General features: G+C 48.1%; 1 protein-coding gene across 1 annotated transcript; it reads left to right on the forward strand.

Moving 5' to 3' along the window:
* The first annotated feature begins 11,810 nt into the window (after positions 1–11,810).
* GINS4 (GINS complex subunit 4) lies at positions 11,811–23,424 on the forward strand. The gene is made up of 8 exons (XM_003483876.5): positions 11,811–11,958; positions 12,742–12,856; positions 16,295–16,381; positions 17,998–18,111; positions 20,584–20,681; positions 21,113–21,201; positions 21,979–22,069; positions 22,147–23,424. Exons 2-8 carry the CDS (start codon positions 12,761–12,763, stop codon positions 22,241–22,243), a joined length of 672 nt encoding a protein of 223 aa, XP_003483924.1. The 5' UTR covers positions 11,811–11,958; positions 12,742–12,760; the 3' UTR covers positions 22,244–23,424.
* The last annotated feature ends 1,831 nt before the right edge of the window (positions 23,425–25,255 follow it).

The raw sequence follows: 25,255 nt of genomic DNA on the forward strand, positions 1-25,255 counted from the left end.
AACACACTGGCAATGCCAGTGACATACAGAATAACAAAAGGAAAAAGCCTGGGTAGGGGGCTTAGTCGTTACAGCCATGCTGTCTACTTCAGTTTTAAATGCAATCCTGTTCCTTTCCCTGCGAATTCCCACCTAGGAGAAGGGTCAATGTCAACTCTAACGGAGTTTGGGCCACAGATATGGTCTCTTAGAATGAGACCTTATATGGGGGGTTTACAAGCCACTATCTTATCAAGCTGGACAAACACCTTACTAGTCAAGATGTAGTAAAGGAACTCTGATAATGACCTGTCAACTTTCTATCATTTATCAATTTTACAACTAGACAAGTAAGGATATAGAGCTCTGTATATGATGGTGCTTGGATTCAGAGTTAGATGCAGGGATAAACAGAAACCACCTCTGCTCTCAGGGGACTTGAGGGACTGAGTGGGGAAGGAAATAAGCGAAGGGGCAGGGGAGGTAAGGATGTCCATTAAAGAGAGCACCAATAACTTTAACCCCTTGATTAAAACAAACAACAAAACAAGGAAAAAGCCTGTCACTCTTGAGAAATGTGACTTACCCAGGAACCAGGGCCACGTGGACTAGGGAAGGAATTTAAGTCTACATAGAGACAGTATTTTTTTTGGGGGGGGGGGGGCATATGGAGGCTCCCAGGTTAGGGATCTAATTGGAGCTGCAGCCACTGGCCTACGCCAGAGCCACAGCAACGTGGGATCCGAGCCTCGTCTGCAACCTACACCACAGCTCACGGCAACGCCGGATCCTTAACCCACTGATTGAGGCCAGGGATCGAACCCGCAACCTCGTGGTTCCTGGTCTGGATTCGTTAACCACTGCGCCACGGCGGGAACTCCGAGACTGTATTTTGTAAGCTGTTATTCTCTGCAAAGGCATTTCATTTTTAAAAATGGAGTCATCAGATTATCCACGTTTGTAACAACACTGTGATATGTTTTCCTAATGAAACATTCCAATCTTTTTTTTCTTTTTACCGCTGCACTGGCATGTGAAAGTTCCTGGCTAGGGGTCAAATGGGAGCTGCAGCTGAGGCTATACCACAACCACAGCAACGCTGGATCGGAATTGCATCTGCAGCATACACCGCAGCTACGGCAATGCTGGGTTCTTAACCCACTGAGTGAAGCCAGGGATTGAGCCCCATCCTCGCGTGCACAATGTCGGGTTGTTCTTCACCCACTGAACCACAAAAGGAACTCCCCGAAGATCTTATATTAAGGTTCATTGTCAAGTTATGCCAATATACAAGTTTGCAAGTTTATGCCACCAGAATTTTCAGATTTTTTTAACAAGATCTGAGTAACACAAGCATTTACAGACCTTGGGGTTTTTTAATTTATTTTATTACTCAAATGAATTTATCACATCTGTAGTTGTACAATGATCATAACAATCTGATTTCACAGGATTTCCATCCCATAACCCAAACGGACCTTGTTAAGAACTTATTTAACTTTGTGTTGTCACTTTTTACCTAGATAGGGAAATCTTCAATCTTCAGATTAATCACTTGTCTTTGAAGAATTTTGTTGTTGCTGTTTCTCTTACAAAGGGTTCTTTATTTTTTTTAAGGTGGGGGCGTGGCTAAAAATCACTCCAGTCTGTTGCTATTCATGTTTCTGTTCATGTTAATATTCTGTTACTTCATATTTCCATAGATCAATTGATGGCCAGGAAATGAGCATCATAATTTGTATTCAAAATGTTTTGGCAATTAGTCTTTGGGGAACCACCAAATAAATGCCAAACAGCATAACTGTAGAAGCTCAGATTCTGTGACACATGAGGACTGAGAAACGTAGATGTACTGTGACCTCTCCTTCCCAATTAAAGGGTTGGTGTGTGCACAGAGTCTGCACATCGGTGCATCTCATACACAGAACAAATGTTTTATTTAGTTCAACTCCTAATTTCTTAGCTATTTGAAGGATTGTGTGCTTGACAAAACAATATTATTGTAGATCTTAATAAAATCTGTTAATTTTAACACAAAGAGTTCTTCCGTTAAGCGATTAGAAAAGGAAAGGGCTGACAGCGTGTCTGGGGCATTTTAAGCCTGCAGAGAAAAACCCCCACTTAATATCTAATAATATAGGACTAATTGAGGATAGGAAAAATCATCTTTTAAGTGATCAGAATTCCCAGCAGCAATCATGTTTACAACAGAAATTTTACCAACCTCTGCCAGCAGGAGCTATAAATTAAAAATAATCAGATCCTAGCGTTCCCATCATGGCTCAGTGGTTAATGAACTTGACTAGTAACCATGAAGTGGCAGGTTTGATCCATGGCTTCACTTGGTGGGTTAAGGATCCTGCTGTGAGCGGTGGTGTAGGCCAGCAGCTACAGCTCAGATTCCTCCCCTAGCCTGGTAAACTCCATATGCCACGGGTGTGGCCCTTAAAAAAAAAAAAAAAAAAAAAAAAATCAGGAGTTCCCGTCGTGGCGCAGTGGTTAACGAATCCGACTAGGAACCATGAGGTTTCGGGTTCGATCCCTGCCCTTGCTCAGTGGGTTAGCGATCAGGCGTTGCCGTGAGCTGTGGTGTAGGTTGCAGACGCGGCTCGGATCCTGCGTTGCTGTGGCTCTGGCGTAGGCCGGCGGCTACAGCTCCGATTCGACCCCTAGCCTGGGAACCTCCATATGCCGTGGGAGCGGCCCAAGAAATAGCAAAAAAAAAATCAGATCCTGATAGAGACTGTAAGAAAATTCTGAGGAAAAGAAAAAGATGCTTGTGTACATTATTTTCTATGCCCAAGTTCTCTGCAGATTTTGAAGTGAACACAATTATTTCTATTTATCAAGGAAATACATGGTGTCAGAATTACCGCAGCTACATTATTAACCATGTGAAACAGAGGCAGAAATTAAAAAAGGCCTCTGAGGGAGTTCCCATTATGGCTCAGCGAAAACAAATTCAACTAATATCCATGAGGATGCGGGTTTGATTCCTAGACTTGCTTGGTGGGTTGGGATCCAGTGTTCCGTGAGCTGTGGTGTCGGTGGCAGACGTGGCTCAGATCCTGAGTTGCTTTGACTATGGCTTAGGCCCACATCTGTAACTCTGATTCAGCCCCCATCTTGGGAGTTTCCATATGCCACAGGTGGCCCTAAAAATGAAACAAAATAAATAAATTTTTTAAAAAAGCCTTTGAAACTGGAGGCATTTAGGCTTAGAAGGTAAAATTTAATCTAGTCAGTTCACTTTACAGACAATGCCTGAAAATCAAAGTCCCAATAAGGTCTGTTATGGAATTTGACACCCTGATTCTAGAAGTGAAGAGACAGGGCCTACAACTAGCAAGGCATGTAAAGCTGAGATGTGGCTTTGGAGCAAGGATGGACTCAGGGGATCAACGGGATGCAATAGAGAGCAGCACTCAGGCTCATGGTGAGCTGGACAGCTGCCCTTCCCATCTTTTCTCCGTATTTCCTCCACGTTCTGTCCTGGAAAACGGGATCTGTGCTGAGAATCCACCTGGCTCCCTGGTCCCCAGACTTCCGGGAGGTTCTGCCAGTGGGAGGGATGAGCAGGAAGGGTTCTGAGCATGTGCACTGATTCAGGGCGTGGCCAACGAGTCAGACCACTGCCCGGTACCGCCTGGAGGCTGGTGAGCAGGAGCTGAGGACCATGGCGAGCACCTCTAAGAGCTGGTTGGAGTGGGAGGAAATCCACAGGCCGTGGAAGCGCCTATCGGAGGGCATCCCAAGTAGAGCTTCCTGCTGCGGAAACGCCAAGGCCTCTGCTGTGTGCCAGCCTCGTCCCACCCTCGTGCTCCCTCCGTGGGACCACGTGAAATGGTCGTGGCAGCGAGGGGGCGGGCACGTGGCTCTACAACATAGACTTCAAGGCCGATCTGGCGACGGCTGGGTGCCCAGTTGCCCATCCGAGGCCCAAGGAAGTCCCCGTTCTGAGGGGCAAGGGGGTTGGTGATTATAACAAGACATTTTAATGACTGAATAGAGGCTGTGATCAGTGGAACTTTTTTTTTTTCATAACAGAGAGTGAGAAGAGCAGTCACGGACCTTCCTAGGTCTTCATCCAGAGGGAGGGAAGAACTATTCCCAACAAGTAAATGTAAAGGGACAAAAATAAAGTTGCTTGGAATTCCCGTTGTGGCTCAGTGGGATACAAATCCAATAGTATCCATGAAGATGTGGGTTCCATCCCTGGCCTCACTCAGTGGGTTAAGGATCCAGCGTTGCCTTGCCCTGAGTTGTGGTGTAGGTTGCAGATGCTGCTCCCACCGTGTTGCTGGGGCGTAGGCCAGGCAGCTGCACCTCCCATTCGACCCCTAGCCTGGAAACTTCCATCTGCCACTGGTGCAGCCCAAAAAAAAAAAAAAAAAAAAAAAAAAAAAAAAAAAAAAAAAAAAATTGCCTTATGAATACATTCCATGAGTTATCCTGCTATCCACACACACAGTGTTTATGTTATCATCATATTACTTTTGGATACATATGTGGTAAAATATGTAAACACACCCAGGAGTGGTAAATGCCAAATTGTGGTCACTTCTCTAGGGGTAGGAAGAGCATGGGGTCAGAAAGAGGAGGGCAAGGTCCAGATTGAACGTGGTAGGTGAGGTGGTTTCTTGATTTCCATACTTCATCAAGTGCCTAAAAAGTGTTTCTGGAGTTCCCGTCGTGGTGCAGTGGTTAACGAATCTGACTAGGAACCGTGAGGTTGCGGGTTCGATCCCTGCCCTTGCTCAGTGGGTTAACGATCCAGCGTTGCCGTGAGCTGTGGTGTAGGTTGCAGACTCGGCTCGGATCCTACGTTGCTGTGGCTCTGGAGTAAGCCAGTGGCTGCAGCTCCGATTCAAACCCTAGCCTGGGAACCTCCACATGCCGTGGGAGCGGCCCTAGATAAAGAAAAACAAAACAAAAAAGTGTTTCTCACGGAAACCACTGCATGTATTTGTCCACATAAATGACCATATCCTAAATGCTATGCACACCAATTAAGCTGTGGGCTTAGTAGCAAGGTGGGCTTTGATAATTTTACACAATACCCCCCACCACCCCCACCCCAGCTGGCATTTTTACTCAGGTCTCTATTTGCAACCTCTTCCAAGCCTTCAGGCCTGCTCGTTTTGTTGGCTCATTAGTTATCAAGAAACATTAGTCTCGTTGTGCCAATTTCTGCTGTACAGCAAAATGACCCAGTCATACACATATATACTTTCTTTTTCTCATATTCCATCAAATCTAGCCCAAGAGATCTGATAGAGTTCGCTGCACTGTCCAGCAGGTCCTCATTGCTTATCCATTCTAAATGGAATAGTTTGCATCTACTAACCCCAAACTCCCAGAAACTGGCATAGCATTGTAAATCAACTTTAATGAAAAAAAATTGTTTTAATAAATAAATAATTTTATTAAAAAGTCCATTATGGTCTAAACAAACAAACCAACAAAACAAAACACTAGCCTTGGAATTCCCTGGTGGTCTTGTAGTTAAGGAAACAGGGTGTTACTGATATGACTCCTATTGGATCCCTGGTCCAAGTACTGCACCACAGGCATGGCCAAAAACAAACAAACAAACAAACAAAAATAGAAAGAAAAGGAACACTACACTCGCCTCAGAGTCCCGCGAGGTCTAATTATACCCCCCCCCAAAATGAAAAATATGGACAAAGAGCTTTTTCCTGTTTATAAGTATGTGAGTAGGCCTCTAAAAGAAACGAATTAAACTTCCAGCCTAGAAGCAGCCTATAGCCAAGAGTAAAGTTCAGGGTCAAGCTGAATTTCTCTCATAAAGTAAACTTGTCAAGGCGAGACAAAGAGGGTGACTGGCAGCTTATGAGCTCACTTCCCCACAAGCAGGGAAAAGTCCAGAGTAATTGCAGCCCTGCCAGAGCTCTGTGGGTCACATCCAAATCTTATTGATTCCAACAAGTGAGCAGCTCACAGGACCACAGCTGCTCACAGCAAGAGCAGCTCTGAAACCAGTGGACTCAAGGCTTCTGGTTCTGGTTTCAAAAAAATGCCAACAATTAACCCAATTTCATGACCAGATTTCAGTGTTTTCAGCTGAAAGTGTTTTTATGATGAACTGAACATAGCATAAACTGAAAAAAATCTAATTTTTTACTCCTTTGGGCTACTCTAAAGGTGGAATTATTACATTATCTGTTCTAGCTAACTTAAGAGTAAAATATCCAGTGACATGGAACATAATTAATCATCCCATCATCTTTAACATTCTGATAGACAGAGGGTGGATACTGAACTCAATTAACACGTTTAATTTCACCAGTGAGACCCTTATTTTGAAGAAGTGTTTCAATGAAGAAATTTCCACATAATGCCAGAAGTTTTTAAGATGTCACAAAATTTTCAATTTCTCCCGTCCGTATTAACTTGTCTCTTATTATTTCAAGTACTGACACCTCAAGAGATAAATAATTTAGAGATGTTCCAGGTAGAAATGAAAACAAAATGGTAATACTTATAACAAAATTCCATCTCTGGAACTAATCAGAAAGTCTGGAACTTAAGAAATTTTTATTTTTATTTATTGACTGATTTTTTTTTGTCTTTTTTTTTTTTTTTTTTTTTTTTTTTAGGGCCACATCCATGGCATATGGAGGTTCCCAGGCTAAGGGTCCAATCAGAGCTGTTGCTGCCAGCCTACACCACAGCCACAGCAGTGGGGGATCCGAGCCACATCTGCAACCTATACCACAGCTCACGGAAACGCTGGATCCTTAACCCACTGAGCGGGGCCAGGGATCAAACCTGTGACCTCATGGATACTAGTCAGGTTCTTAACCCACTGAGCCACAATGGGAACTCCCCAGAAAAAATTATTTTAGTAACTTTAGTTGGGAGTAGAAGGACCATTTCATTAGTTGGGTGGAGTTCTTAAAATGGCGCCAGGCCGATAATCCATTAACACAAAGAAAAGTAAAGCATTAAAATGAAGAGCAATGAATGGAATTTGGGTCCAGAGTATGTTCTGAAGGAAGGCTACCCTTAGCCTCTTCTTATGACTGTGGTCAAAACCCTTGCCCACGGGTATATATTTAAAAACAAAACAGTGCACTGCCCTACGTTGTAAGCATTTAGAAATACTGAGTTGGACCTGGTTTTCGATTAGAGCTAGAGACAATTCCCTAGAGTAAATGATGTGGACCCTAATAAACACGAGGACCTAACTAGCTCGTAGACATTTTTCCATGGGAGATTCATGACACAAAGGCACATGGATTTCTGGCTGGAAAAGTCACATTTCTCTTTGCTTGACTCTTATCCAGAAAGTCGTTACGAAAATCCTTTTCCTTGGTCTGATAAATGTTATTTGGCCATAGTTTTTCAGAAGACAGATTTAACTGGGGGAGGAAAAAAAAAGCATCACAGTCCCTGTATATTCTGCAATGAGCAAATAACTGCAGAGACTTCACATCTCCTCGCAGCTGTTCACATCCTCCTCCTTGGAACCAACTCATTTCTCCTGCAAACTGTGCTCGCCAGCCACCTCCTCAGGGAGTCTGCGCTAGGGTGAATGTTTGTGTCCCCCCAGAATTCACTTGTGGAGACCCTAACCCCCAAGGTGACGGCGTTAGGAGGTGGGGGCCTTGGGGAGGTGATTAAGTCATGAGAGTGGAGCCCTCGTGGATGAGATTGGTACCCTTATAAAAGCAGTCCAGGGAGTTCTGGCGGGGCTCAGTGGTAACAAGCCCGTCCAGTATCCATGAGGACTCGGTTTTGATCCCTGGCCTCCCTCAGTGGGTTAAGGATGGCCGTTGCCATGAGCTGCGGTGTAGGTCACAGACACACCTCGGACCTGGCGTTGCTGTGGCTGTGGTGTTGGCCAGTAGCTGTAGTTCCAATTCGATCCCCAGCCTGGGAACTTCCATATGCCTCAGGGACAGCCCCAGAAAGACCCAAAAAAAAAAAAAAAAAAAAAAAAAAAGGTTTATAGTAAGAGTTCCCACTGTGGAACAATGGAATCAGTGGCATCTCTGCAGCACCAGGACACAGGTTCAGTCTCTGGCCCAGCACAGTGGGTTAAAGGATCTAGTATTGCCAGAGCTGTGGGGTAGGTTGCAACTTCAGCCCAGATCTGACCCCTGGCCAGGGAACTCCATATGCCAAGGGGCAACCAAAAAAGAAAAAAAAGGAAGAAGAGTGTAAGGTATACAGGTGACCTAAATGTTGGGGATAGTTTCACGGAGGAAGAAGTCCTCCAGTTTGGCTGAGTCCTAAAGGATGAACAGGAGTTCATCAGTTGGTTAAATGGAATGAGAAAAGTCAAGAAAGAGGGAACATCAGGTGCAAAGAAAGGAGACAAAAATCCATCACATCCCTGAGTAGTTCAACATGGACAGAAGAGGGTTAAGGATCCGGCGTTGTCACTGCAGTGGCTCAGGTTGCCGCTATGACACGGGTTTGATCCCTGGTCCCAGAAATGATACATGCCGTGGGCATGGCAAAAAAAAAAAAAAAAAAAAAAAAAAGCGACTGCTTTGGGAAATTGATCCCTGACCTAAGATTTGAGGGAAAAGGTAAAGAATTACAGGAGTTCCCGTCATGGTGCAATGGTTAACGACTCCAACTAGGAACTATGAGGTTGCGGGTTCGATCCCTGGCCTTGTCAGTGAGTTGAGGATCTGGGGTCGCCGTGAGCTGGGGTATAGGTTGCAGACGCAGCTCAGACCCCGCATTGCTGTAGCTCTGGTGTAGGCCAGTGGCTAAAGCTCCGATTAGACCCCTAGCCTGGGAACTTCCATATGCCGAGGGAGCAGCCCTAGAAAAGACAAAAAAAAAAAAAAAAGAAAAGAAAAGAAACATCATGTATTGCCCAGATTTTATATTGTTCAGGGCTCTGGTCTCCTGAGTGTTCCAGCCTCTCAGCCACACCAGGTATGGGGTTTTACCATCAGCCAGAAAAATACTTACACATTCACCAGTCAACTGCTTTTCCTGTAAGGCTAAAAGGAAATATTCTTAGAGGACCTTTCTGCCTTCTGTAAAAATGCAAGTTGCCAAGTTCCCACTGTGGCACAACAGGATTGGCAGCATCTCTGGAACACTAGGGCACAGGTTCAATCCCTGGGTTAAGGATCTGGCATTGCTACAGCTGTGGCATAGGTTGAGGTTGCAGCTGCGGCTTGGATCTGATCACTGGCCCAGGAACTCCATAGGTCATGGGGCGGCCAAAAAAGAAGAAAAAAAAAATGCAAGTTGCCCTCTTTCATTCCAATCCTTAGTCCAGATCGTCATTAATTCAGAACAACTGGGGGTTAAACTTTGCTTAATGAATACACGCCCCAAGACTACCAAGGGTAGTGAGACAGAATGTGATGGAATTCAGAGGAAGGAAACATTGAGAAACACCTGCTGACCAAATGAGCAAGGCAGTGATGACGTGAACCCTAATGACAGCATTACATTCTATTTAGAAAGCACCTTTCTCCAAAAAGGGCCAAGATACTGTGTATATACATATATGTATGTATGTATGTATATGGCCTATTACCCTTAGTGATTGAAAAAATAGGTCCAATGGAGTTCCCCCTGTGGCTCAGCAGTAATGAACCCGACTAGTATCCATGAGGACGAAAGTTGTATCCCTGGCCTTGCTCAGTGGGTTAAGGATCTGGCATTGCTATGACCTGTGGTGCAGATCACAGAGGTGGCTTGGATCTGGTATTGCTGTGGCTGTGGTGTAGGCTGGTGGCTGTAGCTCCTATTGGATCCCTAACCTGGGAACTTCCATATGCTATCCCTAAAAAGAAAAAAAAAAAGAAAAACGAGAAAGAAAGAGGGCGGGCGGATGCCACCTGGCCCTTCCTGACTCAGGTCCGGAAGCCCTGTGGCCTCACGTCTGCCACATTCTCTCGGTCCAGGAGTTACAGAGATCTTCCCAGGTTTAAGGGGCAAGATCACAGCCCCCACCTCCAATGGAGGCGATCAGCATCACAGTGCAGTAAGAGGAGTTGATCATGAGATCGGTATCAGAGCAGCACTCTTGGGAAAACACAACCTGCCACAACTCAAAACCGCTGGATCACCAATCATTGGAACGGACCTTGAAAAGGCCATCGTCTGTCACAGCCCAAATGTCCCTCCCTTTTGGGATTCCCTTTGATGTTCCACAGCCCTGTGTAAATACGCCCACGCTCTCACTCAGTATACTCTATTGTAATCATTTTCATAACATGGTAACAACCCAACAGGTATTACCAACCTGTCAAGTAGCCGAACTTTTTTTTTTAAATGATAGTTGATTTACAATGTTGTGCCAATTTCTACTGTACAGAAAAGTGACCCAGTCTCAACGTGTGTGTGTATGTGTGTATGTGTGTGTGTGTGTGTATTCCCTTTCTTGTGTTCTATCATAGTCTATCCCAAGAGACTGGATATAGGATATTTCTTTTTTTTTTTTTTTTTTTGTCTTTTTGCCATTTCTTGGGCCGCTCCGCGGCATATGGAGGATCCCAAGCTAGGGGTCGAATTGGAGCTGTAGCCACCGGCCTATGCCAGAGCCACAGCAACACGGGATCCAAGCCATGTCTGCAACCTACACCACAGCTCACGGCAATGCCAGATCCTTAACCCACTGAGCGAGGCCAGGGATCAAACCCACAACCTCATGGTTCCCAGTCGGATTCGTTAACCACTGCGCCACGACAGGAACTCTGGATATTTCTTTTTCCTAATCAATCAATATGGCGTAGAAAAGAAACACCACAGGGGAGTTCCTATCATGGTTCAGTGGAAACAAATCTGACTAGCATCCATGAGGACATAGGTTTGATCCCTGGCCTCACTCAGTGGGTTAAGGATCTGGTGTTGCCATGAGCTGTGGTGGAGGTCGCAGCCACTACTTGGATCCTGTGTTGCTGTGGCTCTTGCGCGGCCAGCGGCTACAGCTCAGATTTGACGCCTAGCCTGGCAACATCCATATGTCGCAGGTGTGGCCCTAAAAAGACAAAATAATAATAATAATAAAAAGAAAAAAAGAAACACCACAAAGAGTCTTCCGATTGATGGGGAAGAGACACTTCCAGGGGAGCCAGAAGTGAAACTTTGCACAGAAAATGAAGGAGAGCAGAAAGAAAAGCGTCAGCAATTTAGAGATGAAAAACTATAATCACACAAAGAAAAAGAAAAAAAATATATATATACGTTTTTGCCCTCCAGCGAAAGGTAGAAGGCATAAACATTTAATGCCAAAGCAGTGGTTCTCCAAGCTCACTTGCATGGGAATCACGTGATGAGCCAAGTCTGTTGAACCTCATCCCCCAGTTTCTGATTCCACAGGTCTGGTCGGGTCTGAGAACCTGCATTTCTCTCAAGTCCCAACGGATGTGGTTGGTGGTGGTCTGGCACCCCTTACAGCGCCTTTCGAACCATTACCTATAGGCTGGGAGTAGTGGCCAAAGCAAAGGTTCCGGCAGAGATGAAGGAACCAGAAAGGACACAAGAGCGGGCGTGAAAATACGCAGGAGGTGGAAAAGGCCTGATTTTAACACAGCCCACCTTTCTGTCCGCCGGGCTACAAGCCAGAGCACACGCGGGCGACAGCACCAGGTGGAGAGGAGGCCCACGTCGCCGATGTCCTCAGTCGCGGTGGCCAGGCGCCCCCTGCCGACCATCACGGGCGCCGGCCGAGGGGGGCGGGGTTCACCCGGCCCCGCCTCCCACCTCCTCCTTTCAGGAAGTTGCTGGGAGAGCCCCACGGACGCAATCCCCGCCCCTGGGTGGGCACGGCAGCAGGGCGTGATTGGTCAGCGCCGTCAGTGCGCGCTGACGTTGGACGCAGAGGGGATGTTTGGAGAGAAGAGCGGGAGCTGAGAAGTGGATCGACTGCTTGTCCGGAAGTCTTCGCGTGGACTGCCAGGGGGCCTGTGCTTAGTCGGCAAGCGTCCGGCCCTTCCTGCCCGTCCCCCGGAGAGCCTCGCACCTGCCACAGCCCAGGTGAGCGTGCGTGTGTGCTTGGGCGCGCGCGCGCGCGTTGGGGGAGGTGGTGACCCTGTGCCTGCGGCCCCAGGAGGGGAGCAGAGCTGAGCTGTAGGAATGTGCCCTGGGTTTCCCTGAGGCTTCGGAGACGTGCCCTCCGTCCCCACTACCCACCTTCCCGATGCTACTGGACCATGTGTTTCTAGGAAGTGGGCGTAGGTTGGTTCTCCTGGCAGTTTTAAGTGTCTGCTGTGAGGCGCGGCGCCAAGCGCAGAGGCTGCCCTGGTCGTTGTGTCCTCAGTACTTAGAGGTGCCAGGATTCCCATTTGAGCCGAGTGAACGCAGTCCCTTAGGAAAGACCTCTTCTTGGAAGGCAGACAAGTGTGATAGTTGTTTTGTTCAGGGTGCACGTGGAAACACGGGTTAAGGATCCGGCGTTGTCACTGCAGCGGCTCAGGTTGCCGCTATGACACGAGTTCGATCCCCGGCCCCAGAAATTATACATGTCATGGGCATGGCAAAAAAAAAAAAAAAGCTACTGCTTTGGGAAATTGATCCCTGACCTAAGACTTTAGGGAAGAGGTAAAGAATTACAGGAGTTCCCGTCATGGTGCAGTGGTTAACGAATCTGACTAGGAACCATGAGGTTGCGGGTAAGTAAAGAATTACAAAACCACAGTCTATGAATTCTCTAGCCACTGCCAATGACAACTCCAGTAAACATTTCCCTTTTCCAGATATGTTATTGCCTATTCTTGCAAATGGAAAACATGGCACAGTATGGATTCTTTTATTTATTAGGTTCCCGATTTCAGAGAAGATGACAGAGGAGCTGGACCTCTTGGGACAGGACTCTGATGGGGACAGTGAGGAGGTGGTTCTGACTCCTGCAGAGCTCATTGACAGGCTGGAGCAGGTAAACAGCCCCCACAGAATCCCCCTGCTCCAAGTGGAGCCACTGTATTTAGTGCAGCTGTGCAGATGTCAGGAATCAAAATGAGAAGATGGAATTCAAGGCTGATTTCAAGAGAAGATGGACTGGATCTTACCACCCACACAGAAATAGGAAATAAGGGCCCTGGTAGAAACCTCATAATGTCAAAAACAGAGTCCTCAAGTGGGGCCAATAAGAGACAGCTTTGGGGACATTTACTAGAACAGTTTGCACAACAAAGATATACGCATTGTTTGCATGCACTGCGGAAGTGTTGCCGTAGAGACCTGCAGGGTGTAGACTTTAGTCCCTTGGAATGTCTGCCATTTCCCTGTAGAATGCTTGGATTAACAAGAAAGTGCTGAAACACCTTCTTTAGCCAAAAACTGGCCTTATTCTTCTTTTTCCTCCAAATACTTTTCTTTTATCAGCTGTTCTGTATGTTTACTGCTTCCCTAAAATCACTTCTGGGATACTTCTTTTAGTCAGAGCAGCCATGGTTTATTGGGCATTTCCTGTGTGCCAGAGTTGTTTATAGTTGTTTTCTCATGAAGTCTTGATGGTTTCAGAGTTCAGACTGCCTCTATTTTTTGCTCGGGGCCTCACGCATCAGCATGTGGAAGTTCCGGGACAGGGATCAAACCTGAGCCACAGCGGTGACAACACTGAATCCTAACCACTGGGCCACCAGGGAACTCCCCAGCTATTTGTATATTTTTTTCCCCCCAGACTACCTGTGTTTAAATCTCTGCCTGCCACTCGTCTGTCTTACAACTTAGGCAAGTTGGACAGGTTGTCTGCAGCACTTCCTCAGCTGTCAAGTGGAGTTAATAATGGTAGCCTCGCAGAGTTGTTGTGAGGATTAAACGAGATAATATGTGGGAAGTGCTCAGAGTGCTGTCTGATGCATGCTGAGCACTCGCTGGGTGTTAGCTGCGAGTGGTAATAGTCCTTACAGCAGCCCATCGGGGCAGGTATTACCTCCATTTTACAAATGAGGACACTGAGGCTTCGAGATTAACACACATAACTGGCCAAGGTCATGCAATGGCAGCAGAGCCAGAATGTGAACCCGGTCTCTGATCCACTGCAGTCACTGCTTTTTCTTTCCCACTTTAACTGCCCCTTTGCAGAACTCTCTCATGTTTGTTGCTTTAGCATTATTTATTTTTTTCTTTTTTTGTCTTTTTAGGGCCACACTTGTGGCATATGGAGGTTCCCAGGCTAGGGGTCTAATCAGAGCTGTAGCCGCTGGCCTATGCCAGAGCCACAGCAACGCCACATCCGAGCCCCGTCTGCGACCTACACCACAGCTCACGGCAATGCCAGATCCTTAACCCAATGAGCAAGGCCAGGGATCGAAACCGCAACCTCATGGTTCCTAGTTGGATTCATTTCTGCTGTGCCACAACGGGAACTCCCAAGCTTTAGCATTCTTTGTGCTCTCCTACCCTAAATGCCATCATGAGTGACAAAACCCAAGAAGGTAATTTTGAAATTATATTTTCTATGAGAATTCTGACTATATTGCAGTGAATTCTTAATTTGTTTTTATATCAGCTTTTTTTTTTTTTTTTTAATCTTTTGAGAGACACGCCCGTGGCATATGGAAGTTCCCAGGCTGTGGGTCAAATGGGAGCTACAGCTGCCCACCTACACCACAGCCACAGCAACTTGGGATCCAAGCCACGTCTGTGACCTTCACCACAGCTCATGGCAACACCGGATCCTTAACCCGCCGAATGAGGCCAGGGATTGAACCTACATCCTCGTGGATACTAGTCAAATTCGCAACCCGCTGAGCCACAGTGGGAACTCCTTGTGTGTATTTTTGTATCTATTGTATAAAAAGGAAATAAAAATTCCTGCTTTATAAGTCCTCTGATAATTTGATCTTTTTTTTCACAAATTCTGCTCCTTGAAAATACAGGACGTCTCAGAGTTCCCACTGTGGTACAGTGGGTTAAGAATCTGACTGCAGCAGGCCAGGTCACTGTGGAGGTGCAGGTTCAGTCCCTGGCCTGGGAACTAACTAACATACAGCCATAAAAAAGAAAGAAAATACAAGATGGTCTTTCTGGTTAATTCTATATATCTGCAATACTATTATAAAATTTTGAGCACCTGGAAAAAATGATAGTAGCAATACCTGATACTTAATAACATGTCCAGATGGTGAAGCAGAGATGCAAGGATGTCAGAAGGAATAAATGGAGGCTGCTTGGCCTGTAATTCTGAGCTATGCTAAAGCGAAATCCCCTGTGATTGCAAGATTTCCTCAGTCCCCTGTTTTAGTTCCCTAAGCCTTGATAATTTCTGAAAGGTACCAAGTGTCTGGGCCTGAATCATAAATGAGGAATTGACCGTCTCATTCCCAAACTGTGTAGTGGCAGAATTTCCATATCTATTGTGACCTTTTATACTCTTGGACTAACAACTTCATCTCTGTTTCTCATGAGTAAGGTACAGATAACCGTATCCACTTCTCAGATGAGTATAATGATGAGTAGGAAAGCGTGAAGTGCTCTGAGCTTCGGTGAGAGACTGTAGATTTATCACGTCTCCTCCCAGAATAGAGGGGTGCTGGTGCCCCCTGGTGGACAGTAGCAGGAAGAGTAGAAAGGTGCTGCTTCTTGGTAAAGCGCACCCTCTGGCTACCAGGTAGGGTTATTCTTAGCAGGAGGTATGCTGCCAACATTTCAAAGTGAATGGTGATTTTTTTTTTTTTTTTCCCTGATAATGCTGGTTGAATAAAAGGTCGTGAACACAGCCCGCCCACTAAAAGAAATTAAAAAGCCATCATTAAACATAGCTAAATATAGTTAAAACATTTCCCGTTGTGGCTGGGTAGGTAAAAAACCCAACTAATATCCATGAGGATGCGGGTTCAATCCCTGGCCTTGCTCAGAGGGTTAAGGATCCGGCGTTGCCGTGAGCTGTGGTGTAGGTTGCAGACACCGCTCGGATCCTGTGTTGCTGTGGCTCTGGCGTAGGCTGGTGGCTACAACTCCGATTTGACCCCTAGCCTGGGAACCTCCATATGCCAAGGGAGCGGCCCTGGCAAAGGCAAAGATTAAAAAAAAAAAAAAAAAAGAATCCAGCATTGCCATGAGCTGGGGTTGTGGGTCACAGACGTATCTTGGATCCCTTGTTGCTGTGGCTGTGGTGTAGGCCGGCAGCTGCAGTCCCAATTCGACCCCTAGCCTGGGAACTTCCATATGCCACAGGTTCGGCCACAGAAAAACAAAAACAAAAGCATAACTTGTTTTCAAAGCATTTCCAGTATTTCCATCTGGTCAGCAGTCATCTTTGCTGAAGGAGCTGTGATTTGGGATGAGTGCACTAACTCACAGGGTTATTTCGCTCCGTTGTGAGTAATGCTGTTTCGTTGGGGGTGGGGGGGTGGCATTGTTTTTTCAGGCCTGGATGAATGAAAAGTTTGCACCTGAGCTGCTGGAAAACAAGTCTGAAATCGTAGAGTGTGTCATGGAACAGCTGGATCACATGGTAAGAGGTGCCTGTCTTGGGTCAAAGGACAACTCTAAGAGGGATGTCGGCAGAGTGAGAGGTCGTGCTCTGAGAGCAAACCTGTTTGGCCCAGCCTAGTTTTGTTTTAAACACTGAATGAGTTATCTACGTTTACAAAGTGTGAGAGCCCCTGGTAACATCTGAGTGTTGGCTTCCCATGAAATCCCCATGGATATAGGCTTCTCAAAACCTGTTCACACCACTCCCGTGTCTGTACATGAGAACAGCTGAGCAGAGCAGGGTAAGGGCCACCCTTTCAGGTGCCCCCCAATGCCCCAGGCCCTGGGCGCCCACCTTCCTCCGCTGTACCTCACCCTCCTGGCCCCGTGGCCTCTGAGTTTGTTGCCTTTGGCTTAGATGAGCCTGGCTTTGGTCACTGTCAGCCTCAGGGTAGCTGTTTTACAGTTTCTTGGCTAATGTTTTCACACTGCTTTTAACATCCTTAAAGGAGTTCCCATTGTTGCTCAATGGGTTAAGAACCCAACTAGTATCCATGAGGATGTGGGCTCAACCCCTGGCCTCGCTCAGTGAGTTAAGAATTCAGTGTTGGAGTTCCTGTCGTGGCACAGTGGTTAACGAATCTGACTAGGAACCATGAGGCTGCGGGTTCGATCCCTGGCCTCGCTCAGTGGGTTAAGGATCTGGGGTTGCCGTGAGCTGTGGTGTAGGTCGCAGATGCGGCTCGGATCTGGCATTGCTATGGCTGTGGCATAGGTGGTGGCTACAGCTCCAATTAGACCCCTAGCCTGGGAACCTCCACATGCCACGGGAAGTCGTCCTAGGAAAGGCAAAAAGACAAAAAAAAAAAAAAAAAAAGAATCCGGTGTTGCTATGAGCTGTGGTGTAGGTCACAGATGCCATTTGGATCCTGTGTGGCTGTGGCTGTGGTGTAGGCTGGCAACTGTAGCTCCAATTCAGTCCCTAGCCTGGGAACCTCCGTATTCCTTGGGTGCTGCCATAAAACAAATGAAAAAGACCCTTCAGATCTTTCTTCTGTTCTGCTGTGTTATCTCCTTTACAGTTGAGTTGTTCTTCTGGGCCCTTCTGACTTCCCAGATTCAGATTCTACTCAAATGGTCGTTTTCTACAAGCAAAAGAGTACTGTTTGCACTTTTTGCAACAAGACTGTAGTCGTGTATAACTGTGTGATTAAGAAACTAAAATGAGAGCCCTTACAAGTTGCTTTGTCCTGTGACGCATGTGGCTTCACCACTGCCAACAGTGATGGTCCTCGTGGGCCTCATGCAGTGAACAAAAAAAGTGCTTAGCCTTTGACGCTCCTATGCTCATGCTTTTTTACAGACTTCATGTTCTCTGTTTTTGTTCTGTTTGTTTGTTTTGCTTTTTAGGGCCACACCTGCAGCATATAGAGGTTCCTAGGCTAGGGGTCACAATGGAGCAGCAGCCACCACCCTTCCACAGCCACAGCAGCACAGGATCGGAGCCGAGACTGCGACCTACACCCCAGCTCACAACACTGGATCCTTAACCTACTGAGCAAGGCCAGGGATTGAACCCACATCCTCATGGATCCTCATCAGAATCGTTAACTGATGAGCCACGAAGGGAGCGCCCCTCATGTTCTCTGTTAATAGGAGGAAAATCTCAGGAGAGCCAAGAAGGGGGACCTGAAGGTCAGCATCCATCAGATGGAGATGGAGAGGATCCGCTTTGTCCTGAGCAGCTACCTGCGGTGTCGGCTCATGAAGGTTTGCCAAGGGCTCCCTGCAGCCCATCCTAGGGAGGAGCTGGGAGGGTGCAGCCTGGAGATGCCCTGGGGCCCCACAGCGGGGGGCCAAAGTGAGGAGGGCCAGACATCGTTCCTGGGTGTCACCCACATCGCAGATCCAGGGACAGTTTTAGTCTGACTGCTGCTCGATGGCGCCCCATGGAGTGGCCCTGTGGCAGCATTATGGGTGGAATTTGCATTGGTAGAACAAAGAATACTGAAGAAGGGAACTTGATGGTTTGGGGGTTTTTTGTTTGGGTTTTTTTTGGGGGGGGAGGGCATGCCAGTGGCATGCAGAAATTTCCAGGCCAGGGATCAAACCACAGCACCACAGCAGTGCCCATGCCAGACCTTTAATCCCGTGGCCACCAGGAAACTCCCAAGGAGAACTAGTTTTAAGAACTCTTTTGCATCTGTCATTCAGTCAGTGTCAAGTGCACCACAATAATGACATTTAACGCAGTCTCTGCGGCCACCTAACTTATAAAAATGAAACTGCAAGACATCCTGATTTTGTATCGTGTCTCTTTTAATCCTGGAACGTTCTTACTTCTTTGAAGCTGCTTCTCCTTTGGTTCCACTTGTCCTCTGAGTTATTACAAAGCAAACACATTTGCTTCTTTAACAATATGGGTCTGAACTGCATGGTCCACCTGTAGGCAGAATTTTTTCACTTGAATCTGCGGTCACAGGACTTTGGATGCAGGGGCCAACAGTAAAGTTATTCACAGGCTTTGACTGTACAGGGTTGAAGGTGCCCCCCCCACCCCGCAACCCCAGAGGCATTCAGGGATCACCCGTACCCTCTTCCACGTGAGAGCGCGGCAGAGATCTGACAGCAGCTCCCCGGGCTCATCAGAGTCCTCTAGCTGAACATTTCGGCCTTTATTTTCTCCTCTTCTCTTCCCTGAAAAGGTTTGTCCACAATCTTCCTAAATTATCCCACCCTCAATGGAGCACAGAATTCCCGCTGTCATTTGGTCACTTTGGTGAAAGACGGGCTGACCACTTCCTTTATCCTGGATGTTAGACTGTTGGATTGGTGGTGATGCTGCCCAGCATCATGTAGCACTTGCGGGCTCATTCTGCCTCTCCGTGAACATAAATCTCTTCTGAAGTTTTAAAATTATTGTTATTACCCCATGCTGTCATCCCCAAGTGTTTGCATGGCTTGATTTATTTTTTGGCTGTACCCGTAACGTGGAAGTTCTCAGGCCAGGAGTCAAACCTGAGCCACTGCAGTGACAGTGCCAGATCCTTAACCCCTTGCACCACTAGGGAAGGATCAGACCTCCTTGATCTCCGCCCTCGGCTCCTCCTCACTGTCGTCCTGACCCTGCTTGCGAGGAGTAGTTCCCCAACGGAAGTGACCATGACAGCATGGACTCCAGACCAGAGTGCCCTGCCTGGTCCCTCATCACACACACACACCTTTCTGTGGCTTTTAGCTTTTTCTTCTCTTTTTACGGCCACACCCTCGCCATGTGGAAGTTTGCAGGCTGCCGGCCTGCACCACACCCACTGCAACACCAGATTCAAGCTGGGCCCGCAACCTACACCACAGCTCACAGCAATGCCGGATCCTTAACCCACTGAGCGAGGCCAGGGATCAAACCCCCATCCTCACAGATGCTATGTCAGGTTCTTGACCCGCTGAGCCACAATGGGAGCTCTTAGTTTTTTGGTTTAATTTTTTTCTCAGTTCTCAGCATTTTTCTCAAGCCTCACTTCATCATAGGCTTTATCCTTGCTGATAATGTTATTATGATTGATGTTACTCTCTGCCTGCTCATATATTCTGTGTGTGTCTTTCCAGCCTTCGCTTCATCCTACAGAAGAACACCCTGTACGTTTACATAAAGATATTGAATGGCCTCCCCTTCCCTTTCTTTGAAATTCCATTTCCAGTGGTAGCTGCAGCGTTTCTTTTATGAAAGCCTCTCATCCTCTTTAAACCACCTTCCTTTTCAGAGCCCTGGTCTTTTTTTTAAATTTTTAGGGCCACACTCGTGGCGTATGGAGGTTCCCATGCGCGGGGTCAAATCAGAGCTACAGCTGCCGGCCTACGCCAGAGCACAGCAATTTGGGGTCCGAGCCGAGTCTGCGACCTACACCACAGCTCACGGCAATGCCGGACCTTAACCCACCGAGCGAGGCCAGGGATGGAACCCGCAACCTCATGGTTCCTAGTTGGATTCCTTTCCGCTGTGCCACAGTCTTTTCCTACAAATTCTTTAGAAACCTGGCTTTTTAAAATCCAGAGGGCAGGTCTTATGATTAGAAAGCGTCTCGACCACGGAGACTGGCCATTTTTTAAGTCACTTTCAAGAGGAACCCGGACCTGTTGCAGAAAACTAGTATGTGTGACCCTCGAATCAGACGGGACCTCTGGTGACCCACTTCTCAAACCTGCTGATGGCGTGAAGTGCTGACATGTTTTCTGTCCCCACAGATAGAGAAGTTCTTTCCTCATGTCCTTGAAAAGGAGAAAACACGCCCTGAGGGGGAGCCTTCCAGCCTTTCTCCAGAAGAGTTTGCCTTTGCCCAAGAGTGAGTAAGCAGTACGTGTGGGCCGCCTGCGCTGCCCTGCTCACAAGCACAGCTTCGTGGTTGTGTCCTCGAGGCTGATCGCATAGCCTCTGTTGCCTGTCTGACAGCCCTGGTGGCTCCGTCAGGTCCGTTGCCACAGTGATTTTTTTTTAATTATTTTTGTCTCTTTAGGGCCACATCCACTGCATATGGAGGTTCCCAGGCTAGGGGTCGAATCAGAGCTGTAGCCGCCAGCCTACGCCACAGCCACAGCAACGCCAGATCCAAGCTGTGTCTGCAACCTACACCACAGCCCACAGCAACTCCGGATCCCTGACCCACTGAGCAAGGCCAGGGATCGAACCTGCATCCTCATGGATACTAGCTGGGTTTGTTACCGCTGAGCCACCATGGGAACTCCATCACTGCGATCTTGAATCCGTGTGTTTCAGGTACATGGTGAACACAGAGAACTACCTGAAGAATGTCGCCTTAAAGCACATGCCTCCTAATTTACAGAAGGTGGACCTCCTGAGGGCAGGTGAGCGGATGTCCCTTTACAGACTCCAGGGGCCATGGTTACATCCCACGGGTCTCCAGGTGCCTTTGAGAAGGATCCGTGTCTTCCCTCTCTTCCCTCAAACATGAGAAAATAAGTGTGTAGAGGGGCAGACAAGAGAAAGAGAGGGTTCTGGAGCAAAAACAAAAAGTCTTTGAGGAGTTCCCGTCATGGCTCAACAGTAAGGAGCTCAACTAGTAGGGACGAGGGTCTGAACCCCGGTCTCGCTCAGTGGGTTAAGGATCTGGCGTTGCCATGGGGTGCTGTGGAGGCTGGCAGCTTCAGCTCCAATTCAACCCCTAGCCTGGGAACCTCCATATGCCACTGGTGTGGCCCTAAAAAAAAGTCTTTGGTAGCAGGAACAAGGGTAGCCATCGCCATGTGACCCCATCTCTCTAATCCCCTCTCCTCCCACCCTCCATCCAGAAATGTTTTCCGACTCGCTTTGCACACTCTCCTCCTAGGATGTGCGTGGTTCCCCCACGTCCCATGCTCTTTCCTCCCCGGCTCCCTGTGCATCCTAAGGCCTCCTCAGTTGCCGACCGCATGGGTGCTGTGCAGCCTTGGTGGGAAGTGCTCTCTTTCCCGAAGGAGCCAGATCTCCCACTTAGATCTCCTGTGCCCCAAGATGCTTTGACACGGGGGTGGGGGGGGTGGGGTCCCTTAGTGCTTGAGGCAGCTTGTCCCGGCAGCTTTTCCAACCTCGATCTCGTTGGCAGAGCCTTTCCTTTCTGATGGCATGGTCGTTTTTTCTGGCAGTTCCCAAACCAGACCTGGATTCATACGTGTTTCTGAGAGTGAAGGAGCGACAGGAAAACATCCTGGTGGAACCAGAGACAGACGAGCAGAGGTGAGTGGACGGTGGAGAGGCTGTCCCCATCAGGCCACAGCCGAGCTCTCTGGGCACATGTCCTCCTCCTTTTCCAGGGACTACGTCATCGACCTGGAGGAAGGCTCCCAGCACTTGATCCGATACAAAACCATCGCTCCCCTGGTTGCCTCTGGAGCCGTACAGCTAATTTAAAACCAGAAGTTACTGGAGTTCCCGTTGTGGCTCAGCGGGTTAAGAACCCAACATAGTGTCCGTGAGGATGCCAGTTCAATCCCTGGCCTTGATCAGTGGGTTAAAGATCTGGCATTGCCATGAGCTGTGCTGTAGGTTGCAGCTGCAGCTCAGATCCTGCGTTGCTGTGGCGTAGGCCAGCAGCTACAGCTCAAGATTTGACGCCTAGCCTGGGAACTTTCACATTCTGCAGGTGCGGCCCTAAGAAACCCCACAAGTACCAAAAAGTAAACAAAGGTCAAAACAGAAGTAACTGACCAAGAACAAGGGCACAGAACATTACGGAATATATTTGGGACATCCCCCCCCCCACCCCAGTCACCTGCCCGCCTGACCCCAAGCACAGTGGGTCACTGGGACAGTGAGGAGAGGACCTCAAGGCAGATCCCTCACTTATCGCATATCCTAACTCTGCCCTTTTGGCGGAAGCAGCAGGTGGGCTGTCCCTCTGGGGGGTGGGGTCCAGGGAGACCCCCTGTGATATTTGAACTGAGGAAGGTGGGGCCCCCCTGCCTGTGCTGAGGGGAGCAATTGGCCCTGAGCCCACAGAGGTGGGAGAGCTCACTTAACCCTCCTGGTAGAAGGACTGTAAATAGATTAAGCCCTCGTGCCGCCTTCTGTGGCGTGTCCCTGGATCATGGAAACTCACCTTTTGGAACCTCTAACATTGGGCTTAAAGCCAGCTTCTGTCACGCTTCCCTGAACATCCCAATAAGCTATTATTAGGTCCCAGCTCCGTGGCAGAAGGAGCCTGCGGGCGGTGCCCAGCGTGCAGTTGAATGAAGCTCGTCCACCACCCCCAGGCCCGCCCGCAGGCCATCTGCCGGCCTTGCCGAGGCCCCGAGAGCCAGGTGGCATCGGCTCTTTTGAGGCTTTTCACTTTCTCAAGGCAAACAGACGAGGTTAAACTAAGTGAGTGGGTGACCCCTGAGGGAGGAGCGTACAGACAGTGCGTGAGTCATCTTCCTCTGAAATGTGTTGATTACATGCCAGTCTTTTCTCGCTCCATGGGAAGGCAGCAGGTTTTTATTTCTGATGCAGGTGTGTAGCAGCATCAGCGTGATGTTGCTGTCATTGCCAAGAGAGATCTCCAGTGAAAGCAAGGCAGGTTGTATTCGTTAATAAAAGCATTTTCGTTCTCACGCATGGCTTCGTTTCATCCAGCATCTTCAGCCTCTTGTTAACAAATGTGCACTGAGCATAGTGTGCTGGGCACAGTTCAGGGCTCCGGGGCTCAAACCCACAATAAGGCCGTCACCGAATCTGCCCAGGCAGGATAAGCACCTTGCAGCCGATTAGAACAGAGTGACCAGATTGGGTGCTCTGAGGGGTTCTCGCCGATTTTAGTGAACCTCTGAATTAGGCAGAGGATCTGAAAAACAAGAAGGGGCCAGACACAGAGCTCAAAAGGAAAAGCTTTCTAGACCAAAAAAAAAAAAAAAAAAAAAGTTTGTACAAAGGCCCTGAGGCAGAAGTGAGTTTTGCCTGCAGTCAGTGTAGCAGGAACACAGTAGACACCATGAAAAGTGGTACCCAATAAGGTCTGAGAGGCAGGCTGGGCCCTGATCACTTCAGCTTTGTCGCAAGGACCCCACTGGCCCTCAGGACATCCTGAGATGCAGGCAGGGCTGGCAGTAGTCATAGGTGGGAAACGAAGTGGGCATTTAGCAGTAAGTGAACCCGAGTCTCCTTCTTCCTTGTTACCTGTGTGCCTGTCTGACTGTGGCTTCTGCTGTGCTGAGTGGCCAGGACAGGGCCAAGCTGTCATTTCTTCATTTAGAAGAGCGCTTCCTAGGCCTTCAACTGCACTCCAATTGACTGGAGATCTTGCCAAGATACAGATTCGGACTCTGGAGGTCTGGGGTGGGGCCCCGGACTCTGCTGCGTGTCTGGGGAACCCCCAGGCTGTGCAGACGCTGCTGACTGAGGGATCCCGCTTTGATGGCATCTGTCACCCTTTCCCACCCCATGCGTCTAGTGAGGTCACCATCAAAGCCACAGACGGCCTGGCTCCATTTCCTGGGTCACCTCTTCAAAGGAAGGCTCGTGTAGATAACTCATTTCAAGATCAGGGGGAAGTTGATTTCAAAACCAAGTAAAGGGAACTGACGAAGTGTGATGTCCTTTTTTTAGCTCTTTCAGCTTGTGGTGGATGTTTGGCTTTATTGTTTAAAAATTCTGCACTGGAGTTCTCTGGTGGCTCAGTGGGTTAAGGACCCACTGTCACTGTAGCAGCTCAGGTCACTGCCGTGGCGCAGGGTCAGTCCCTGGCCTGGGAACTGACCCTGCATACCGTGGGCTAAAACAAAAAACAAAAACAAAAACAAAACCCCTCACTGGAAGCGTGAAGGAATATTTGCCTTAAATCCTGTCATCATTCTTTGTCACAAGCTCATCGCCAGCGAGCTTCCTGAGAAGTGCTTGCAGGTCCATGTCTGGGTTTCCCAGCCCAGCAAACATGTATCAGCCATGACTCTGCACCAAGACCCCAGCTGTGCTGACTCGGTGCCACACCCGCGCACATCCAGCTCCCCTCTGTGACAGACGTGAGTTAACCATGAGGCTCTCGTAGGCAACTGTTAAGCTCGTACATCATACGTCAGAACTTCATAGAACATTAAGTGATTTCTCTTGGGAGGCTTAAACATTCCAAACATTGAGAATGCTTCAAAATCGATTTTCTTTTTTTTTGTATTGTGGTAACATATGTAACATACTCATAACTGCCATCTCAACCAGGACAGATCGGCCACCTCCTCGCTACTAGGTAAAGGAGGTGGATTCAAAAAGCCTGGTGAGGAGTTCCCGTCGTGGCTCCGCGGTTAACAAATCCGACTAGGAACCATGAGGTTGCGGGTTCGATCCCTGCCCTTGCTCAGTGGGTTAGCGATCAGGCGTTGCCGTGAGCTGTGGTGTAGGTTGCAGACGCGGCTCGGACCCCACGTTGCTGTGGCTGTGGCGTAGGCCAGTGGC

This window comes from Sus scrofa, chromosome 17 (assembly GCF_054392235.1).
Source record: "Sus scrofa isolate SSC_HxYL_T2T_F1_AM1 chromosome 17, Sscrofa_HxYL_maternal_Yorkshire_Landrace_v2.0, whole genome shotgun sequence".
In the NCBI taxonomy this organism is placed as follows: Eukaryota; Metazoa; Chordata; class Mammalia; order Artiodactyla; family Suidae; genus Sus; species Sus scrofa.